This window comes from Moschus berezovskii, chromosome 18 (assembly GCF_049115385.1).
Source record: "Moschus berezovskii isolate FMDL1 chromosome 18, NW_MosBer_1.0, whole genome shotgun sequence".
Lineage (NCBI taxonomy): Eukaryota > Metazoa > Chordata > Mammalia > Artiodactyla > Moschidae > Moschus > Moschus berezovskii.
Genome location: NC_142477.1, coordinates 23,554,413 through 23,575,555, shown reverse-complemented (window position 1 = coordinate 23,575,555; position 21,143 = coordinate 23,554,413). Strand labels below are relative to the sequence as shown.

General features: G+C 37.2%; 1 protein-coding gene across 3 annotated transcripts in view; it reads left to right on the top strand.

The window, feature by feature from the left end:
- The first annotated feature begins 245 nt into the window (after positions 1–245).
- Positions 246–21,143, top strand: part of CDH18 (cadherin 18) — a 408,681-nt gene continuing 387,783 nt past the window's right edge. For all 3 annotated transcript variants that reach the window (XM_088827640.1, XM_055422239.2, XM_088827639.1), the window contains exon 1: positions 246–714. In XM_088827640.1, the coding sequence (XP_088683766.1) occupies positions 487–714 (228 nt within the window). In that variant the 5' untranslated portion in view covers positions 246–486. The remainder of the gene's footprint in view (positions 715–21,143) is intronic.

The following is a 21,143-nucleotide window of genomic DNA, read 5'->3' as shown; positions in this document are numbered from 1 at the left end:
ATATATATATATATAAAGTTGGAATTTAAAATACAAATATGTATGTCCATGTAAAAATACCATGTGCAGACTTAAGCATGACTGTGTATGTTTGTGTTTATTTCCAAAAGAACTTGCACGTATTCTTTGCCTATCAGCATCACCCTGCAAAACAGTATAATTTGTATTCTGAGTAAATACTTAAAATTGCCATGTTTTATAATGTATATAATTTTCTCTCTTTCTATCAGGTAGAAAATGGTTGCCTCTGTTCACCAGCTGTGAAGACTTAGAATCACACAACTACGGCTTTGGTTCTCTAAGTGTTTCAGGATGTAAATGTAGCCTGACCTTTCCCTGATGGGCTGTTAAATCATGGACATGCTAAACAGTTTTCTACGGACTGTCCTTCCAGAAGATGCTTTGGCTTCTCTCTCAAATGCTCACTAGGCATTTGTAGCTGACAAGGAAAAGCAAGAAGGCTGTGAACTGGAAAGTTATCTTACAATGAAAATTACGAGTACCTCCTGCATCTGCCCAGTTCTTGTGTGTCTCTGTTTTGTGCAGAGGTGTTATGGGACCACTCACCACAGCTCCATCAAGGGGACCAGAAATCAAACCAAACACATCGAAGGTGAAACCGAAGTCCACCACCGTCCAAAAAGGGGATGGGTTTGGAATCAGTTCTTTGTTTTAGAAGAACATATGGGACCAGATCCACAGTATGTTGGAAAAGTAAGTTTTTGTTTATTGTTTGTTTTTTCCTCTCCTGGGAAATTGAGGGGTGAGTGAGATGAGGGTGGAGCTGGAGTTGGATTTGAAGAGATATGGAACTTCAAGTGAATTACGTTACAGAATGTTGTTTCTTATTCTGAACATTTTGAAATAATAATTATAAAAAATGAACGTTGCCAAGCATGTCACATCTCCATAAACATCAGTTCGTATGTACTAGACTGCATTTTCTTTACCAGTGTATCACTCTTTCTGTTCTCTCATGTAAAATGTAAACACTTTAAACACGCAATTCAGTAATTTTGTCTTTAGTACCATGAAGGTGTATTCGAATTCACCGTGTCATTTCGTGGCACATTGATATTTACAAATTTTTAAAAAATCTACTGCTGTTGTACATAAAGCTAAGAAACTCTATGACTTCTAATATATTTTTGTTGTTACAAGGTTGTACTTGAATTTGTCAGCCTTTTAAAACACATGGCTATTTTATCAAACACCCAAATTAATTTCCATACACATAGTAATATATTTTAAATGTAGATTAAATATATACTCAATGTACAGGTTTTGTTAAAATCCCCAAAGAATGAAGTTGATAAAATGATCAGGAACCTCACACCAACTTTCCTTTCTCTCAGACATACAGACAAGACAATTTAACGGCTGGTCAAACCCTTTAGGAAATTGTGTGCTCAGTAATAAAGGGCAGTTTAAGCATGTGTCATCAAGGTTCCAGAGTAAAGAAGAGCATGGGAAGTGGGGAGACCATCTTCTGATAAATTACTGATGGCTGGCAAGCAGCCACACTTAGGCTGGTTCAGTACCTATGGGAAAAGAAGCAAGCACAGCGGTAGAATCTTCATGACTACAGGCTCCGTGACTTCTATCTCCCTGCTTGACTATTTATTTTCACTTTAGCTCTGTCGGTGCTAAAAAAAAAAAAAAAAAATAGTACTCCATCCTAAGCCAGGGTGCTTCCCTAATGTGTAGGCAGTGGAGGAGCACAGCCATCTGTTCCACCTCTCATCCAACAGGAACTGAGTTGCAGCTGTATTTTCCATACAAGGCAGGAGCTATGGAGTCAGAATATGAAGCACAAAACGATCTGGAACAATTCTATCATTCTCTGATATGCATATCAAAACAAGAAGAAAAACCCCTTATCTTCATCCTATGCGTTTTCCCTATGGTGTATTCCATAAAGTAAATGGAATTAAATATACTAAAAGTAAGAACATAATATATTGAATTACTGTAAAGTTATTTTTGTTATAAACTTCAAAATCTTTTTTCTATAACCCTTTCACTCCTTGAAAAGGAGGGGGTGGGGGAAGGAACAGAAAAATGTTTCTTTTTTGGAGTATTCCAAAAGGAAAAAATATATATATATATATGTTATTAAAATATTTTGTTGTGTTTAATTTTTGTCATTTTAGTTTAATTAAAATGCAAAATCAAATTTGCTAGAAAGGAAAAGGGAAAGATCAGATAGCTTCTCAGTTTTTGATGGTTTACCTAGTTTTAGTAAAAGATGAAATCTCAATCAGTAGTTTAGTTACAAATAATCTTTCTGGGCTTGGGCACCAGTGGACATATGGTTGAGAGCTTGTTAGCCACCAGGAGGTGGTGAGGGCTGGGAAACTGCTCCTTTGTGAAGGTTCTGCAGAAATCGGGGTCCATTCTAGTTGTCGTATTAACAGACAAATTAAAGGGTCACACCCTTAAGGTATGGTACTCTTATTCTCTATCTGACTTGTATCCCTTTACTCATAATCTTCTTTCTCAATATTCATCTGCCTTTGTGAGCAATTATAACTTGATTGTACAGGCTCGTTCCCCTCATACATCACCCCCTACAAACATATATACATACATACATACATGATTGTAAAAATTAAAAAAAAAAACACACAACTTTCAATGTCCAACAATACTGTTTCAATGTCCAACATTATGGTTGGACATTGAAAGTTGTTTTTTTAAGTATTATTGGTGATACATGGAAATAGCACAAAACCAAATTCAGTTTCTAAACATGTCTTTTTGTAATACAACTAGATTCACATTTATGTATTGTATGTAGCTGTTTTCAAGCTATGATAGTAAAATTCAGAAGCAGTGAAAGAAAGTAAGTTCCACAAAGTCTAAAGTATTTACTAATGACCGTTTACAGAAAATATTTGGAAGCCCTTTTCAAGGTTCCTGCTTCACCTAGGAGACTGTGAACACTCTGGAAGCAGGTTATGGCCCTGCTTCACCTTCATGGACACAGAACTCTATCTCAGTGCCTATTGTAATGCTCAAATGTGGTAATTCACTGGAAAGGGTTCTATAAATTATAGCCTTTTGTAGTCCTGTTAATGGTTGTAATAATTATTTGAAATTACTGAAACAAAAATCTCTGTCATCAAACATTCCTTTTATGGAAGTGTGAATTTGCAAAGGTCTTTACTTCAGCTCTTTCCCTGGCATGCCCTCTCCCAAGGTTATTTTAATGAATCCAAATTCATTAAATTCATTAAAATATTAGCTTTGTTAGGTCTTGGTATTTTTGTTGTTACTGCTGTTTAGTTGCATTGCAGACAGTACTGTAATGAATATCTTTGTACGCACATCATTTAGCAAAGGTATAGATGTCCCTGAAGGGAGAGGTTTCCAGAGTGGAATTCTGATTCAAAAATAAAAACGCTTTAATTTTGGTAGGTGTTACCTATCCTCCTCCATAGGTGGTAGTGTACTTTACACCTCTGTCAGTGATGTATAAGAATATATATTTCTGTATAGCAATGCCAACAAATGGGATTGTAAGATTTGGAATTTTGTAAACAGGTGAAAAATTGAATCTCCATGTACTTTCAATATACGTTTGTCTTATTATGAATGAAATTGATCACATTTTTGTAGTTGAGGGGATATGAATATTCCTTTTTTTTTACTAACTGACTCTTTAGGCCCTTTTGTTACTCTTTTAAACTTATCAGTACTAGACAATAATTACATAATAGATGCGATAAATCTTTGCCACCAATATTACCAATAATTTTTTCACAGTTGCAATTTACCCTTTGACTTTGTTTACAAGTTTTGCTTTATAGAAATGTATTATTTTAATTTGATCATTTTTTGCATTCCTTTAATTGAAACTACGCTTTTATTTGATTTGAATTTTTCTGAAATTTGAAATATTGGTGTTCAGAATTAGTGCCAGGAGATTAAAAATTCATTCTTCATGTCTTAATATCTATAGTTTATCATATATTTTAGAAAATGTTGTTTATGGGATAAAAAGCATGGTGTAAAAGTAGAATTGTTTGCTTTAGAGATCAAAAGCTATAATTTAGAATACATATGGTATCATATTTTGATCACTAGCTAATAACTGTATTGAATATTTGTCTCATATTTACCTATAGAATACATTAGTGTGCAGGATGTAATTAAAAGTATACTGACTCTTCCTGATAAATTCTGCTGCTGCTGCTGCTAAGTCACTTCAGTCATGTCCGACTCTGTGTGATCCCATAGACGGAAGCCCACCAGGCTCCCCCTTTCCCTGGCATTCTCCAGGCAAGAACACTGGAGTGGGTTGCCATTTCCTTCAATGTGTGAAAGTGAAAAGTGAAAGTGAAGTCCCTCAGTTGTGTCCGACCCATAGCGACCCCCTGGACTGCAGCCTACCCAGCTCCTCCATCCATGGGATTTTCTAGGCAAGAGTACTGGAGTGGCTTGCCATTGCCTTCTCCGCCTGATAAATTCTAGGAGTATTTAAATATGTGTAACTGTTAGAATTTAACTAAGGACACATATTGGAAATAATGTTTGTTACCATACAACCACTGACAGTGAGCTTCGTGTGTTTCAAGTGATAATTGCTGTGATTAGCTAAGTGTCCTGCTCCATAATTACATAAAAAATATTTATTATATGTGTAATATGAAAATTTTCACTTCAAAAATATTAAAGATGACTTCTTTAACTGGCCAAAAATTCTTATATGAGAGATTAAAGATGCTATGTTTACTTCAGTGTATCTTTACGTGTATATTATCTATATTGTATTATCTGGTAGTTAAAGAGACTAGAATAAAACATATGATAGAATAGAATCAAGTTAAATTAAAGGAAAGACCAAAAATTGTTCCTCCGTATTAGCATGTTTTAGGCTAAGATATCTAGTCTATTAACGATATAGAATTAGGATTTGGGAGAGGGCTGGATGGCATCACTGACTCGATGGTGGTGAGTTTGAGTGAACTCCGGGAGTTGGTGATGGACAGGGAGGCCTGGTGTGCTGCGATTCATGGGGTCGCAAAGAGTCGGACACAACTGAGTGACTGCACTGAACATTAAATATATATTTGATAATAGAAGTTAATGAGACTAGACTTTTTTCAGGGTGAACAAATGTATTATATTCCCCATATTCACTTCTCTTCATTTTATAGTGTATGTTCTTATGACTGTTAGGATTTTTTTCCAGATTAAAAACTGTATCATGTAGAAACTATTGCTTGCTTCTGTAAAGAATTTAGTTACTAAAATTCTATCTCTAACTTCCTTCTTTTCCTATGTCCTATGTGTGTGAGTCAGTGGGAAAGAATCCATCAGCCAATGCAGGAGACACAAGTTTGATCCCTGGGTCAGGAAGATCTCCTAGAGAAGCAAATGGCAATCCACTCCAGCATTTTTGCCTGGGAAATCCCATGGACAGAGGTGCCTGGTGGGCTACAGTCCATGGGGTTGCAGAAAAGTCTGACACAACTTAGTGACTAAACAGTGGCAATATGTGAGAGTAAAATGTAGACTCTGGGCAATTATTCTCAACTTGTTTTATTAAAACAAAACAAAAACAACCACAGCAAGCATATAGAAAGTAAGAAAAGAATTCTGGTGGCATAAAAGAATTAAATCATCTTGTCAGATTCCTCAAATTATGGAAACCAACGATGCTCGAAATAGTTAAGTGATCTCTTCATGGGAAAGGGGATTAGTTATGGCAGTGCCAAAGAACAAATTGTAAGATATCTAATTCTTTAATGAAAATCAGTTTCTAGTATATAGTGCATGAAATTCCCCTCTCATCATCACCATTACTTCCATTATTCTCTATTTTTTCTGTCTTTAAAAAGAGAGCCTTCAAATCTCTTTTAATATGAAGTACTGCAAGTTCAATTTAAATAAATGATCTTGAGATTCAAGAGAGAATAAATCATGGAAAAGGGAATGGGAAGGTTCAGGGTTTACAGAGAAAAAAAGATAGCCTTATGTCATCATGAACTCTGAATTAAAAATTAAACGAACATCAAGAAAAGGTTCCGATTATCATCTTATTGTCAAGATGATGATTTTATGAAAGTTTTTTTTTTACCATAACTTCTTTGAAATGGAAAACTTCTTGTATCAAAACATGACATTTTAATTTTGTACAAGTGACAATGTGATGACATGATGTCATGTGAAATTAACTCATGGTATGCAGGTGCATATGGATATAGAAATTTCTCAATAATCATCTTGGAAATTTAACTATTTAGGTCCAGTCCTAAAAGAAATTCAGTGCACAAAAGAGAAATTTGATTTGGCATATACTTCATTTAATTTGTAGTGATATAGAACATGTTATATCTTTTTAAAAGAAATCAGATTTCACTAAGTTTCACAGAAAAGTGACAATATATTTGAAATATCTAAAAATGTTGAAATTAATAGCATTGAAACTCACTATATATAGTGTTTCTTAGTGCTGTGCTGGAAAATTTTTAAACATCATCAGTATAAAGCGGTACTATGGGCACAATCTATGAATCTGTTTACCATGTGTACTTGATATTACTATACAAGCATACTCACCTGTATGTTAATATGTGTACATGTGTTCTTGAGTGTATCAGTGGTGCTGAACCGAAAGTGACTTTAACCCTCGGGGACATATGGCAATGTCTAGACACTTTTTTCACCTCTGCTACAAAGTCTGTTAGTTTAAGATGGCATAATCATTGTGGCCAGAAATACTGAAAGAGTTCAGGAAAATGTCTTAATGTGCTTTCAAATCAGAATAAAATATGAAAATGAATATAATTGTCTATATTAGTCTTTATATCAATACAATTGCAAATAGAATTTATCATTTTAATTGAAAAAAGAAAAAGGCCCACAAAGGCAAAAAGGCCAAGGGTCTCTGAAAGTTATAATGCTGCTACTGCTGCTGCTAAGTTGCATCAGTCGTGTCCAACACTGTGCGACCCCATAAATGGCAGCCCAGCAAGCTCCGCTGTCCCTGGGATTCTCCAGGCAAGAACACTGGAATGGGTTGCCATTTCCTTTTCCAATGCATGCAAATGAAAAGTGAAAGTGAAGTCGCTCAGTCGTGTCCAACTCTTGGCAACTCCATGGACTGCAGCCTACCAGGCTCCTCCGTCTATGGGATTTTCCAGGCAAGAGTACTGGAGTGGGTTGCCATTGCCTTCTCCGGAAGTTATAATGAAGACTTGATTTTTATGATGGAAGGATCTTTACCAAGTCTTCCTTCCTGGCTCGTAGATTGCTGTATTCACATTCACATGGTGTTCTCACTATGTGAGTATCTGTGTCCAAATTTCCTTTTTATTTAGGACATTAGTCCTTTATAAAGACTATCTCAGATAACATACTGGGGTTAGAACATCTACATGTGGATTTTATCAGTTTAAAATTCAACCCATAATAGACTGAAATCAATATTTTTTGTGTAATTATTAGGATTTTTGTACTTTATAGAAATACAGCATCCATTATTTCTTTGAATTTTCTTCTCCCTCATTTATTGTTTCATTCTGAAACTTTTATTTGATATAATTTTTCTGAGATTCACTTTTAGGATTCTAATACTTTCTTCAACTAAGTTGAATAGTGGAGTATTAATATATTTTTTTTATTTAAATTGTGGCTCAGATGGTAGAGAATCTGCCTACAATGTACGAGATCCAGTTTCGATCTCTGGATTGGGAAGATCCCCTGGAGAAGGGAACGGAAACCCACTTTAATATTCTTTCCTGGAGAATTCCATGGACAGAGGAGCCTGGCAGGCTGCAGTCCACGGGCTTGCAAAGAATCGGACATGACTGAGCAACAACCACATGACAAATATGAATATTAGCTTGAACACATTTTAAAATTTTTGCTTTACAGTGGTTCCTTTTCTCGTTTTTATATATACCTTCTTTTCATTTTGACCAGTTTCTTCTCTTAAGTATTTAAGTATTGCAAACCAACTGTTTAAAAATCTTGATCAAATAGTATTATTCATTTCTGCTTGGTTAATCTGCATATTTCTTTTGTCTATCCACTGTCATGGAAATTTGATCCTGGTATGCCTTTAAAAATTTTATATTCACTTGTCTTCAATAGTATGTGATAAGTGGGAATGAGGATTTTGATGGAATTCCTCTAAAATATAACTTGAGGGAGATCCATGCTCAGTTCAGTTCAGTCACTCAGTCGTGTCCGACTCTTTGCGACCCCATGAATCACAGCACGCCACGCCTCCCTGTCCATCACCAACTCCCAGTGTTCACTCAAACTCATGTCCATCGAGTCGGTGATGCCATCTAGCCTTCTCATTCTCTGTCGTCCCCGTCTCTTCCTGCCCCCCAATCCTTCCCAGCATCAGAGTCTTTTCCAGTGAGTCAACTTGTCGCATGAGGTGGCCAAAGTATTGCAGTTTCAGCTTCAGCATCAGTCCTTCCAATGAACACCCAGGATTGATCTCCTTTAGAATGGACTGGTTGGATCTCCTTGCAGTCCAAGGGACTCTCAGGAGTCTTCTCCAGCACCACAGTTCTAAAGCATCAATTCTTCGGCGATCAGCTTTCTTTGTAGTCTAACTCTTATATCCATTCATGACTACTGGAAAAACCATAACTTTAACTAGACAGACATTTGTTGGCAAAAATGTCTCTGCTTTTTAATATGCTGTCTAGGTTGGTCATAACTTTCCTTCCAAGGAGTAAGCGTCTTTTAATTTCATGGCTGCAATCAGCATCCGCAGTGATTTTGGAGCCCCAAAATGTAAAGTCTGACACTGTTTCCACTGTTTCCCCATCTATTTCCCATGAAGTGATGGGACCAGATGCCATGATCTTTGTTTTCTGAATGTTGAGCTTCAAGCCAACCTTTTCACTCTTGTCTTTCACTTTCATCAAGAGGCTTTTGAGTTCCTCTTCACTTTCTGCCATAAGGGTGGTGTCATCTGCATATCTGAGGTTATTGATATTTCTCCTGGCAATCTTGATTCCAGCTTGTGTTTCTTCCAGCCTATAGAGAGTCATTTATTGTTTTGTTTGCTGACAAACGGTTGGCTTCATAAATCTTAATACATTTTATTTTTGTTTTTAATTTGTTTTCTTTTTGTTAAGTAAAGTATAATTGATTTATAACATCATGTTCATTTCAGGTTTACAGAAGTGATTCATTTAAATATATATTAACTTTTAATTTTTAACTAGTGATTCATATCCATACTTTTTAATGAAAACAACAATGAAAGAAGACTAGCAGCACAAAAATAAATCTTGTATGGACAGGGAGGCCTGGCGTGCTGCGGTTCATGGGGTCACAAAGAGTCAGACACGACTGAGTGACTGAACTGAACTGATACATTTCTTCTAATCTGCTAGTTTGAATTTCAGTTTATCACAGGGATTGTTATTTTTCTACCAAGAGCTGTTAACCAACCACAAACTTCCTTGCTATTTTTTTAAACTAGTATGTAGATAGTCCAGTTTTCATTTCATAGAGTTTGTTTTCAAGTAGTCTTGCTTTTTTCAGACATCTCCTTTCTAATTTTATACCTTGATGGGGCTGAAAGTCATAGTTTATAATCTTCAGGAGATGGAAAATTTAATCTTGGTGCTCATGGCCTGTATCCAGTTTAATTTCCCCCAAAGTCATCTGACTATCTGCCAGTTGGAAATGACTTCCCTGGTGAAAATCCCTTCCTTTCTCCAGTAAATTACCTGTCACTGAATAACCATTTAGTGAATTACAGTGAATGTTTCTATCTCAGTTATATTACACTTTACATTTACAATTGTTTATAGTAAGAGTTGTCTTTATTAACTTTGTCTGCCATTTTTATGGTCATATCTTACTGCAGGTTTTTCTTTACACAAAATAAGCTTTGGATTAGATAATTTTGTTAATATCTTATATATATATATATATATATATAAAATAGTATTCTTTTACCATGATTTAATATTTTCATGCAGAAGTAGAAATAAAAATCTAAATATTCTCCAAAATATGAAAAAATAGATATATACATTCTGAAAAATCTATCGCACTTCATAATTAACTATGGACTGTTTTCTTCCAACACATATTGGCCCTAAGAAAATGAATCATTTTCAGCATAGGTATTATTCTCAGGAAATCTGTTCCATAATTTTGTTTATTTTTTAATCCAGTGAACATTTATTTGCATCAGACATCACATAACAAAAGCATTTAGTTGAAAGTTAAACCTAGATGGTCTTCAAATACATCCAGTTTTTACTTTTTCTAAATTTCGTAAAGAAAATGCCAGGCATTTGTTACAAGAATCACAGAGTGAAATATCATTGTTTTTTTTTCTTTTTTCTTCTCTAGGATTATTTCTTTCCTCTATATGGCTTATCTATCACTATATTTATAGATATTAGAAAGGTATACAGTATGCAGTCCTATTCTACAATAAAAGATAAAATAACATAAAATATAAACCATTAAAATATACTAACTTGTCATAGTCTTCTCTTTGCTTTTCATTATTTATAACCATAGCTTTATTTTAGTTTATTTTTTTTAATATTTAGTGAAGAATAGTTGATTTGCAATATTGTGTTAGTTTCAGCTGTACAGCAAAGTGAATCAGTTATACATACTCTTTTATAAATTCTCTTCTCTTATAGGCTATTAGAGTGTTAGAGATCCCTGTGCTGTATAGAAGGTCCTTATTAATATTCTAATTTATGTATGAAGTGAAGTGAAAGTCACTCAGTCATGTCCAGCTCTTTGCAACCCCATGGACTTTATAGTCCATGGAATTCTCCAGACCAGAATACTGGAGTGGGTAGCCTTTTCTTTCTCCGGGGGATCCTCCCAACCCAGGGATCAAATCTAGGTATCCCACATTGCAGGTGGATTCTTTACCAGTTGATTCTTTCCCTTGTCAAGTAAAGCCCAAGAATACTGGATGGGTAGCCTGTCCCTTCTCCAGCAGATCTTCCCCACCCAGGAATTGAACTGGGGTCTCCTGCATTGCAGGTGAATTCATTACCAACTGAGCTATGAGGGAAGCCCCAGTTTATGTATAGTAGTGTGTATATGTTAATCCCAATCTTCAAATTTATCCCCCTACTTACCGCCAGTAACCATAACTTTATTTTCTACATCTGTGTCTCTGTTTTGTCAAGTTTATGGGTACCCTTTTTTCCATATACAAGCAAAATCGTATGATATGTGTCAGTTGAGTTTATTTTGACAAAGGCTGAAGATTAGGTCATATTCATTCAAAATTTATCAAATACCTCCTCAGTTCTGGTCACCGTGCTAGGCATTGTTTATATAGTAGTGAATGATGCAGGTATTTTGGGAGACATTGACATTGAGGCAACATTCATACAAATAAATATTCAGCTATAAAGTGTGATGAGGATTATTAAAGAATCTTGTACTTGGGTGTACTGTTAAAGCTAGATTGGGGGTGAGGGAAGAACTCTCTGGGGAAGAACAGGCCAGTATCTAAAAATAAATCAGGACTAATCCCACCAAATTGACCATCACATTTGCTTGTATGTGACTTTTGAGCTTGGGGCAGTGTCCATGGTGAAGGAGTAACACATATAAAGCTCTTGAGATTTGAAGCAGTATGCATGTTTGACTGCATTCTTCTTCCAAGAAAGACTGGGTTACTCCAATTTAGGGCATGAGCAGTAGAGAGATATTAGACACAATAAAACATAGATATTACAGTGTCTCTGGGATAAATAACTGTGGACTTCATATTTAGAGAAATGTGAAGACATTGTTGACTTTAAGAAGAAAAGGATGTAGCAACAATATATTCGACATTTATTGCTAAGCAATCACTCTTCTGGGCTTCCCTTGTGGCTTAGCTGGTAAAAAATCCACTTGCAATGTGGGAGACCTGGGTTCGATCCCTGGGATGGGAAGATCCCTTGGAGAAGGGAAAGGCTACCCACTCCAGTATTCTGGCCTGAAAAATCCCATGGACAGAGGAGCCTGATGGGCTATTGTCTGTGTGGTTGCAAAGAGTCAGATACGACTGAACAACTAACACACACACAATCACTCTTCTATATGAGCAACAGAATCACAGGGAAGAATTTCAGAACAATCAAAAGTATGTTAGTCTCTGTAAAGCAGCTAATATATCACAAAAAAAGAGGGTAATAGTTGGCTTATTTCCTGTTCCATAATGATTTAAAGGATCATTTACTTATGAACTGTATAATGTATTACTGGCTCAAGGCAACAACTGAGACATACTTATAACACACACACACACACACACATATATATATAAGTAACAGGAAACAGGGAAGGGAACATTGGACAGGTAGCCTTGATTTCTATACTATATTATCTTTTGACCAGAGTAAATCCAGACTTTCAGAACAAGGCTTTATTATGCACATCAAAGAAGTGAATGAATAAGATGATTACAAGAATCCTGTTTCACTTTGAAAGTTACTGTTTCAACATAAATTCAACTGTTAAGAGAAACTAACAGCATGTCATATACTGCGCTAGATGTGGAGATTATACTAATGAAATATACAATCTCCATAATTAATGAAGGCAAGAAGAGGAGGTGGTTTTGAGAACAAGTGATGGCATCACAGTGCTAGTGATGCTGTCAGTTCAGTTCAGTTCAGTTCAGTCGCTCAGTCGTGTCCGACTCTTTGCGACCCCATGAATCACAGTACGCCAGGCCTCCCTGTCCATCACCAACTCCCGGAGTTCACTCAAACTCATGTCCACAGAGTCGGTGATACCATCCAGCCATCTCATTCTCTGTCATCCCCTTCTCCTCCTGCCCCCAATCCCTCCAAGCATCAGAGCTTTTCCGGTGAGTCAACTCTTCCCATGAGGTTGGAGTTTCAGCTTAGGGGATGATGGTTCTAGGTGAGGAGAAATATATTCGACTCATGTAAATTTAGGGAAGGCTCCTCAGGAGAGTGAGAGCTTCAACTAATCTGTTACTCGCAATAGAAAATGAGGCAGGTAAAGTACATTGGTTAAGAGAGACCTGCTCTGGAATGGCAGGAATGCTGTATCAAAAGCATCTAAGTAATAATTAATGACATACAAGTACAACAGCTGAAGCACAGATCACATGCTGAAAAGTGGGATTGGGGATGAAGCTAGACAGTATGACAGGCCACTGAGGACCACTCTTTTTATGAGACTCAAAGGAGAATATAGTTTACCTCCAGGTGTTTGGGAATGAATTGAAGGATTTTCAAATGTGAAGTGACATGAGACATAAACAGCAAGTTCAAGGGCAGAGAGGACACTTCACAAATGTGCAATGCACCATTGCTCAAATCTAGACTTGAACTTGTAAATTTCAAAAGAATTGAAGAGAGTAAATAGATTAAAACTTTTTTAAAAAAATCTTATAATATAGATTTGACAAGATTTTGGGTCCATTGAGGGTGAGAAAGGGCCATTTGAAGATGTTGAGCAGGCTCTTAAATTGTGGACTGTTTCTAGAGAGGGGCTTCACAGGTGGTGCTAGTGGTAAAGCACATGCTTGCCAATGCAGGAGACATTAGAGACACAGGTTTGATCCCTCAGTTAGGAAGACCCCTGGAGAAGGGCATGGAAAGCCACTCCAGTGTTCCTCCCCAGAGAATCCCATGGTCAGAGGAACTTGGCGGGCTCTAGTCCATAAGGTTGCAACGAGTCGTACATGACTGTAGCGACTTCACATGCATGCTAGCGAGTAAAGGAGGAGAACCATATCTGGAAGTGAGGGTGATGGAGCTAGGTTTGGAGAGTCTATATCCTGGGTACTTTGTGGCCATGCAGGTGGGAAATTATGGAGAGATGCAGAGCTGGGGGAAGGATGTAGGCTATTGGTGATTGAAGCCATGCATAAAAATTTAGAGAGATGTACATGGACTCCTGGCTCAGAATATAAATCTGCAGTGCAAAAAGTTTTCATGGAAGAGAGAAAACTAGGTCTGCGTAAAGAGTTTGCAAATAAAATTCAACAAAGGACTTAGAACCAATAGAATAGAAATGGAATCAGAGTCAGTAAATAAGGAGAAAATCTCAAGGAGCAAGTGATCAGCACAATTTGAAGCATGAGTGAGAATACAATAAGCACTGTATTGTATACTTGAAAGATTGCTAAGAGGGTTGAGTTTATGTTGTGTTCTTATCACAAATAACAAGAGAGTGTAGGAGAAAACTTAAAGAAAACTTTATGTTTATGTTTATGGCATAGATTGTATGGTGGTTGTATACTCATCTCCAAACTCATCATGCTGAATACATGTATAAATATGGATAGTGTTCTGTGTTTAATCATACCTCAGTAAAGTGGCTTTAAAAAGAAAATGATAACAATAAAATATTTTAAAATTGGGACTTATATTTTCTATAGCTATTTGTTTTACCTAGGAAGCTATTTTCTATGAAAAGTGGAAGAGAAACAAAGTGATTCAGTCATGTCCCACTCTTTGCAACCCCATCAACTGTAGCCCATCAGGCTCCTCTGTCCATGAAATTCTCCAGGCACGTATACTGGAGTGGGTAGCCATTCCCTTCTCCAGGGGATCTTCCCAACCCAGGGATTGAACCCAGGTCTCACACATTGCAGGTAGATTCTTTGCTGTCTGAGCCACCATTTTCTCTGAAGGACCTTACTATTTACAGGAGTTTGACTCATATTCAAGAGGATTGAATAGTGATAGAGGAGACTGTGATTAAATATGAATCTGTGGAGTCTTTGAGGGGTTTCCTTGGTGGCTCAGATGGTAAATATCTGCCTGCAATGAAGGAGACCTGGATTTGATCCCTGGGTCAAGAAGATCCCCTGGAGAAGGAAATGGCAACCTGCTCCAGTATTCTTGCCTGAAAAATGCTATGGACAGAGGAGCTTGGCAGGCTCTAGTCCATGGAGTAACAAAGAGTTGGACATGACTGAGAAACTCACACTTTTTAACACTATGGCATCTTCACTTATTTGTAATGGCACTATTCATCTTCCTCAGCCCTTCTAATTATTGCCTGCTAACAGTTAGGAATCCATAGCATCTACAAATTTAGGTGTTCCTCTATATGCTGCTCGTCCTGAACTGTTCTCATCTGCCTAGTGATTGACACAATGTTTGTGTTGGTTAGTAATATCCTGCTGGCTGTTGAAGGAAACTATATGAAACTAATTTAATAATGGGAAGTGATTTACTAACTTCATACCTGAGGAGTAACAGACTCCAGGCAAGTAAACAATCAGTGATACAAATGGTCCGATTAGGATCCTAGCCAATTGCCTACAGCTGCAAACTCAGAAAGCATGTGAAGCCCAAGTCCCAACATTTGTAGGCAACAGTTCAATCAGTTTCTATGTTCTGTTATAAAAAAATAAAAATAAGGGATTTCTTTGCCTGGAGCTAGATGGTTTCAAGCGCTCACATATTTTTCAAATACACATTTAAGGGTCTGTCCTTTAAAATCTCCCATGTATAGATACTAGTTTCTCAAATAATGAGAGTCTTGTTGTTGAAAAAACAAACAAAAAATCTCATTGGTTAACAAACAAAATATATATAAAAATATAAAATAAGATAGTAATTTTATGGAAAAGTCATACTTTCTTTGAGTCTTACTGGACTGCTCTTCAAGCACATGCTTAATTAATGATAGTCAACCTGTGTTGAATAACTGAAGTCTAGATTTCTGATTTAACCATAGGGAAAGTTGGATTATCATTATGTATTTAGACCAGAGCTGTCTAGTAGAACTTTCTGTAATTATAGTCTTGTTTTATATCCACACTGCCATTTTGGAAGTTGCTGCTGCTGCTAAGTCGCTTCACTTGTGTCCAACTCTGTGAGACCCCATAGACGGCAGCCCACCAGGCTCCCCCATCCCCAGGATTCTCCAGGCAAGAACACTGGAGTCGGTAGTCATTTTCTTCTCCAATGCATGAAAGGAAAGTGAAAGTGATGCCGCTCAGTTGTGTTCCACTCTTCGCAACCCCATGGACTGCAGCCTACTAGGCTCCTCTTTCCATGGGATTTTCCAGGCAAGAGTACTGGAGTGGGTTGCCATTGCCTTCTCCAATGGAAGCTGCTGCTGCTACTAAGTCACTCTAGTCGTGTCCGACTCTGTGTGAACCCATAGATGGCAGCCCACCAGGCTCCCCCATTCCCTGGGATTCTCCAGGCAAGAACACTGGAGTGGATTGCCATTTCCTTCTCCACCAATGGATGCTATTAGACACCAAAAAATACATTTGTTTCAGGAAAAAAAAAAAAAAAAGCAACCAACTATCTTCCTTTTAATTGACATTTGAACATTTGAGTTTTGGCTATTGCAATTAAGGTTCTGAATGTTTGTTTTATTAATTTAAATAGCTACTTGTAGTTTTTGGCTCCAATATTGGATGGACAGATAGAATGATAGGTAGGGAATATAGCATCATATGCATAATATATACAAATGTACGAGTCTGTGATTTTGAAGGCTTTTGAGAGCCCCTTGAACTGCAAGGAGATCAAACCAGTCAATTCTAAAGGAAATCAACCCTGAATATTCATTGGAAGGAATGATGCTAAAACTGAAGTGCCAGTACTTTGGCCACCTGATGTGAAGAGCCAACTCCTTGGAAAAGACCCTGATGTTGATAAAGATAGAAGACAGGAGAAGAGGATGACAGGGGATGAGATGGTTGGATGATATCACCAACTCAATGGATATGAGTTTGAGCAAGCTCAGGGAGATGGTGAAGGAAGTCCTGGCATTCTGTAGTCCATGAGGGCATGAAGAGTCAGACATGACTGAGTGACTGAACAACAATGAGTCTGTGAAGTTCACATAAAGTTATAGGGAGACAGAATGACATTAAACACCGTGGATCTAAAAGTTTAACTCTAATATGTAAAGAAGGTTATGAAAACTGGGAGGGTCAAGCCCAGCTCTCTTTCCCTTTGTTTAGTGAAGTGAAAGTCACTCAGTCATGTCCGACTCTTTGTGACCCCAGGGACTATACAGTCCATGGAATTCTGCAGGCTAGGATACTGGAGTGGGTAGCCTTTCCCTTCTCCAGGGGATCTTCCCAACCGAGGAATCGAACCCAGGTCTCCTGCATTTGGGGCAGCTTTTTATTTTTTTTACCAGCTGAGCCACAAGCATCATAATTTGTTATTGTTCACATTATTTGTATGTGTGGAAGTGTGAGTGGGTGTTGCTCTCAAAGGCATTATTTAGTAAGTCACCTTCTTGACCGCAATAGAATATGACTAACTTCAGCATAAAAGTAACCTTCCAGATGGATATTGGCTAGATTATGGAACTGGCAGAGAGGCCAGTGAATCAGTGTTGAAATAAAGCAGGAACCAAGAGAGGTTGAGTAGCTGTAAATGAAGCCAGGTTGATACCCCAGAAACGATTAAGTCAGAAGATTACCAGTGACACTTCTGCCACTGTTCTTGATAACCTAGCCACAAATAGTAGCAAATCTATCCTTTGGTCTTTGTGTCAACTGGTCACATTTCAAAGCTCCAAAGAAGAGAGCATATGTTGCTTCGGCCTAAGTCAACTGTGGGTAGTCTAACTGCACAAGTGGGAAAGATCCAGAGTCTTGTTCCAGAAGTTTCCATAATTGAGGCCACATTATCTTGTACCAAAATCTTATAACGGGGTATCAATTCTTTCAAAATAAGATGGGGTTCCCTAAAAGATACACTGACACATGCCCAGCATATAGTTTAATATAATTCTTAACTGTGTGTAAAGTTTCATATATTTGACTTTTGTTTTACTTCAGTATATTATTTTACCTAGTATGTCACCAAGCTTCATCAAATATCATTCATCTTATTTTAAAATAGAGACTCAGAAAAATTGCAGAACATTCTTTCTTTTTTTGAACTTATTTCAATATCCAACTTTGTGTATGTTTGTTGTATTAATGCATATGTGTGTGTGTGTTTGTGTGTGTGTTTATGTAAAACTAAAAATAGTGATTCATAAACTTGTTCTGGAACATCATGTATGCTCAGTAATTGCTTGTTCAGTTCATTAGCTCCTTTGCATGCATGGGTTCCTTCTATTGTTATTTAAAAATTATGAGAACTATTAAATACATCTGTAGTATTCAAGGCAATATAAACTACCTTTAATTAAAGTAAGAGGATGCTAAGCAGAGAGGAAGTGCTGCAAGAGAGACATATATATTTCTATTGAAATTACATTTCCCTCTTAAATATGACTTATGTTATGGCCTTATGCTTTCTTTCTTCTCCAGGCATCGCTGCTGTTGTTCTTTGAACCCTGTTATTATTATTCCATTGGATTAAATTGACTGTGAACATTTTTCAGTTTTATTGCTATTTTTATAAACATTGAAAGGAGGAAGGGTAAAATAATATCTAATTACACGTCAATTATCAGCACCAATAACACTAAGTAAATATTTATGTCTGGGGGTGGAGCATCAGGACAGCGCAGCTGTGAGGAACTGAAGGCTCTCTCTAGAGGGCTGTTAATCTGCATAGATGCTACCTCTGTTCTGGGTTTTGCAGCTGCATTTCTCTTAATGTCTGTAAAACATGTGAAAAAACAAGAATGAAGATAAAGAAAATGCTACATTTAGGTTAATACATTAAAAAAAAAGCTTTTGATTAGGTATATATTCAGTTCAGTTCAGTCGCTCAGTCGTGACCGACTCTTTGCGGCCCCATGAATCACAGCATGCCAGGCCTCCCTGTCCATCACCAACTCCCGGAGTTCACTCAAACTCATGTCCACAGAGTCAGTGATCCCATCTAGCCATTTAATTCTCTGTCGTCCCCTTCTCCTCCCGCCCCCAACCTTTCCCAGCATCAGAGTCTTTTCCAGTGAGTCAACTCGTCGCCTGAGGTGGCCAAAGTATTGCAGTTTCAGCTTTAGCATCAGTCCTTCCAATGAACACCCAGGACTGATCTCCCTGGTTGGATCTCCTTGCAGTCCAAGGGACTCTCAAGAGTCTTCTCCAACACCACAGTTCAAAAGCATCAATTCTTCAGCGATCAGCCTTCTTCACAGTTCAACTCTCACATCCATACATTAGCATCATTACCAGAAGACAAATATTCACAACGTAGATACCTTAGTTTTCAACCTTCTTTGAATATTAGAATTACGTGGGAACTTTTTAAAGATCCTCAAGTCCAGCCTGTGCATCCAATTGAATAAGTCAGGAAATCTGAAAATAGAACTCTGATATCTATTTTTCAAGCTACCAAAATGATCCTAAATTAAGTATCTTTTAGAGCCACTTGTCTTTCAGTTCAGTTCAGTTCAGTTCAGTTCAGTCGCTCAGTCGTGTCGGACTCTTTGTGACCCCATGAATCACAGCACACCAGGCCTCCCTGTCCATCACCAACTCCCGGAGTTCACTCAAACTCATGTCCATCGAGTCGGTGATGCCATCCAGCCATCTCATTCTCTGTCGTCCCCGTCTCCTCCCACCCCCAAATGACAAGAGTCTTTGTGTTAAAAGTGGCTAATTTGTTTTAATAATAGATATCTGTAAAATAATGATAATTTTAACGTAACATATATGTGCTTAATCTCATGGTCTTGAATAACTCCTCTCTTTAAATATATTGATAAACGAGATCAAGTACTTTTTCCTCTATGTATATGTTTTCAAATACCTTTATTTGTACTGATATATATAATACATGCAGATAGGGGAAAAAAAGCAAATGGTACAAAAAGTTATCACAAAATTGATATTCCTCTTTTCCCCTTCCATTTCCTTCTTGCAGCTTTTCTTACAGATAAAAAACAACCTGTGATATTTTAGTTATTTTATTTTAACATGACTAGACTTTATCTTGAATTCCTGCTATAGAATATGAGGGTCTACTTATTTAATCACCCTACCTCCTTTTCCCCTTTTCCCATAGCTTTTCATTAATTATATTGTTCCTCCCTAAGTTGTCTTTTTAAAATATGTTAAATACTGACGATTATTCCTACTCTTGCTAACTCTAGATAGGCTATAATTGCTTTCCACCTTTTAGAATGAAGATACAGAAAACGCTACCATTGTCTTCAGAACACTGAGACAGAGGACGAGAGTTTGAGCTACTTTCATCACTATCTCCCTGTGTTAGTTGTCTCAGACATCTTAATTTTTTCCTTAAAAAAAATTACCCTTAATTTTTCCAAGAATGTGCACTTTTATTCAGAGAGGAGAATGACTGGCTGTTGAGAGTTCTGCTTGGAGACACGTACTTTTTCTATAATTTGTCCAGTTACCTTTTTGTTTTAGAATTAAATCTAATCCCCAGTTTCGATTATACTTGGCATTTTTGACTCTTAAGCTTTTGAGGAAATAATGCAAGACAAGGCAAAATCCTGCATGCTTACTCCCTTCCACACATGTTTAATGATATAGTTTCCTTTGTCCTTCTATTTTAGTCATCGTTGTTTCAGTCATAGTTTTTCTACAAGGAGTTTACTGAAATGTCTTTTCTGTTGGGAGCAAATCTTACCATCTTTAATTTGCGAAATATTTCAATTTTTTAAATACTTCTTATAGTTAAATGAGACTCCAAGAAGAAGTAAAACATTTTATCTCAAACCCCATCTTAAGAAGAAATATTTTAGGAAACCTCACATAAAGGAAAATATGTATTGCTTGTGCTCTCATGTTCCTTGAAAATGATAGGTGATTTGCAGACTTTACATGTGCTAAATATTGGGGCTATAAAAATGTGTCAAAGATACATATAACACCAGCACTGTTATCAAAGCCAACTAAATAGTCACCAGTTTTAACATATTGACTTCATTGATCTTCATTATGTTAGATCTTCAGTTCAGTTCAGTTCAGTCGCTCAGCCGTGTCCGACTCTTTGCGACCCCATGAATCACAGCATGCCAGACCTCTCTGTCCATCACCAACTCCCGGAGTTGACTGAAACCCACCTCCATCAAGTCAGTGATGCCATCCAGCCATCTCATTCCCTGTCGTCCCCTTCTCCTCCTGCCCCCAATCCCTCCCAGCATCAGAGTCTTTTCCAGGGAGTCAACTCTTCCCATGAGGTGGCCAAAGTATTGGAGTTTCAGCTTTAGCATTAGTCCTTCCATTGAGCACCCAGGACTGATCTCCTTTGGAATGGACTGGTTGGATCTCCTTGCAGTCCAAGGGACTC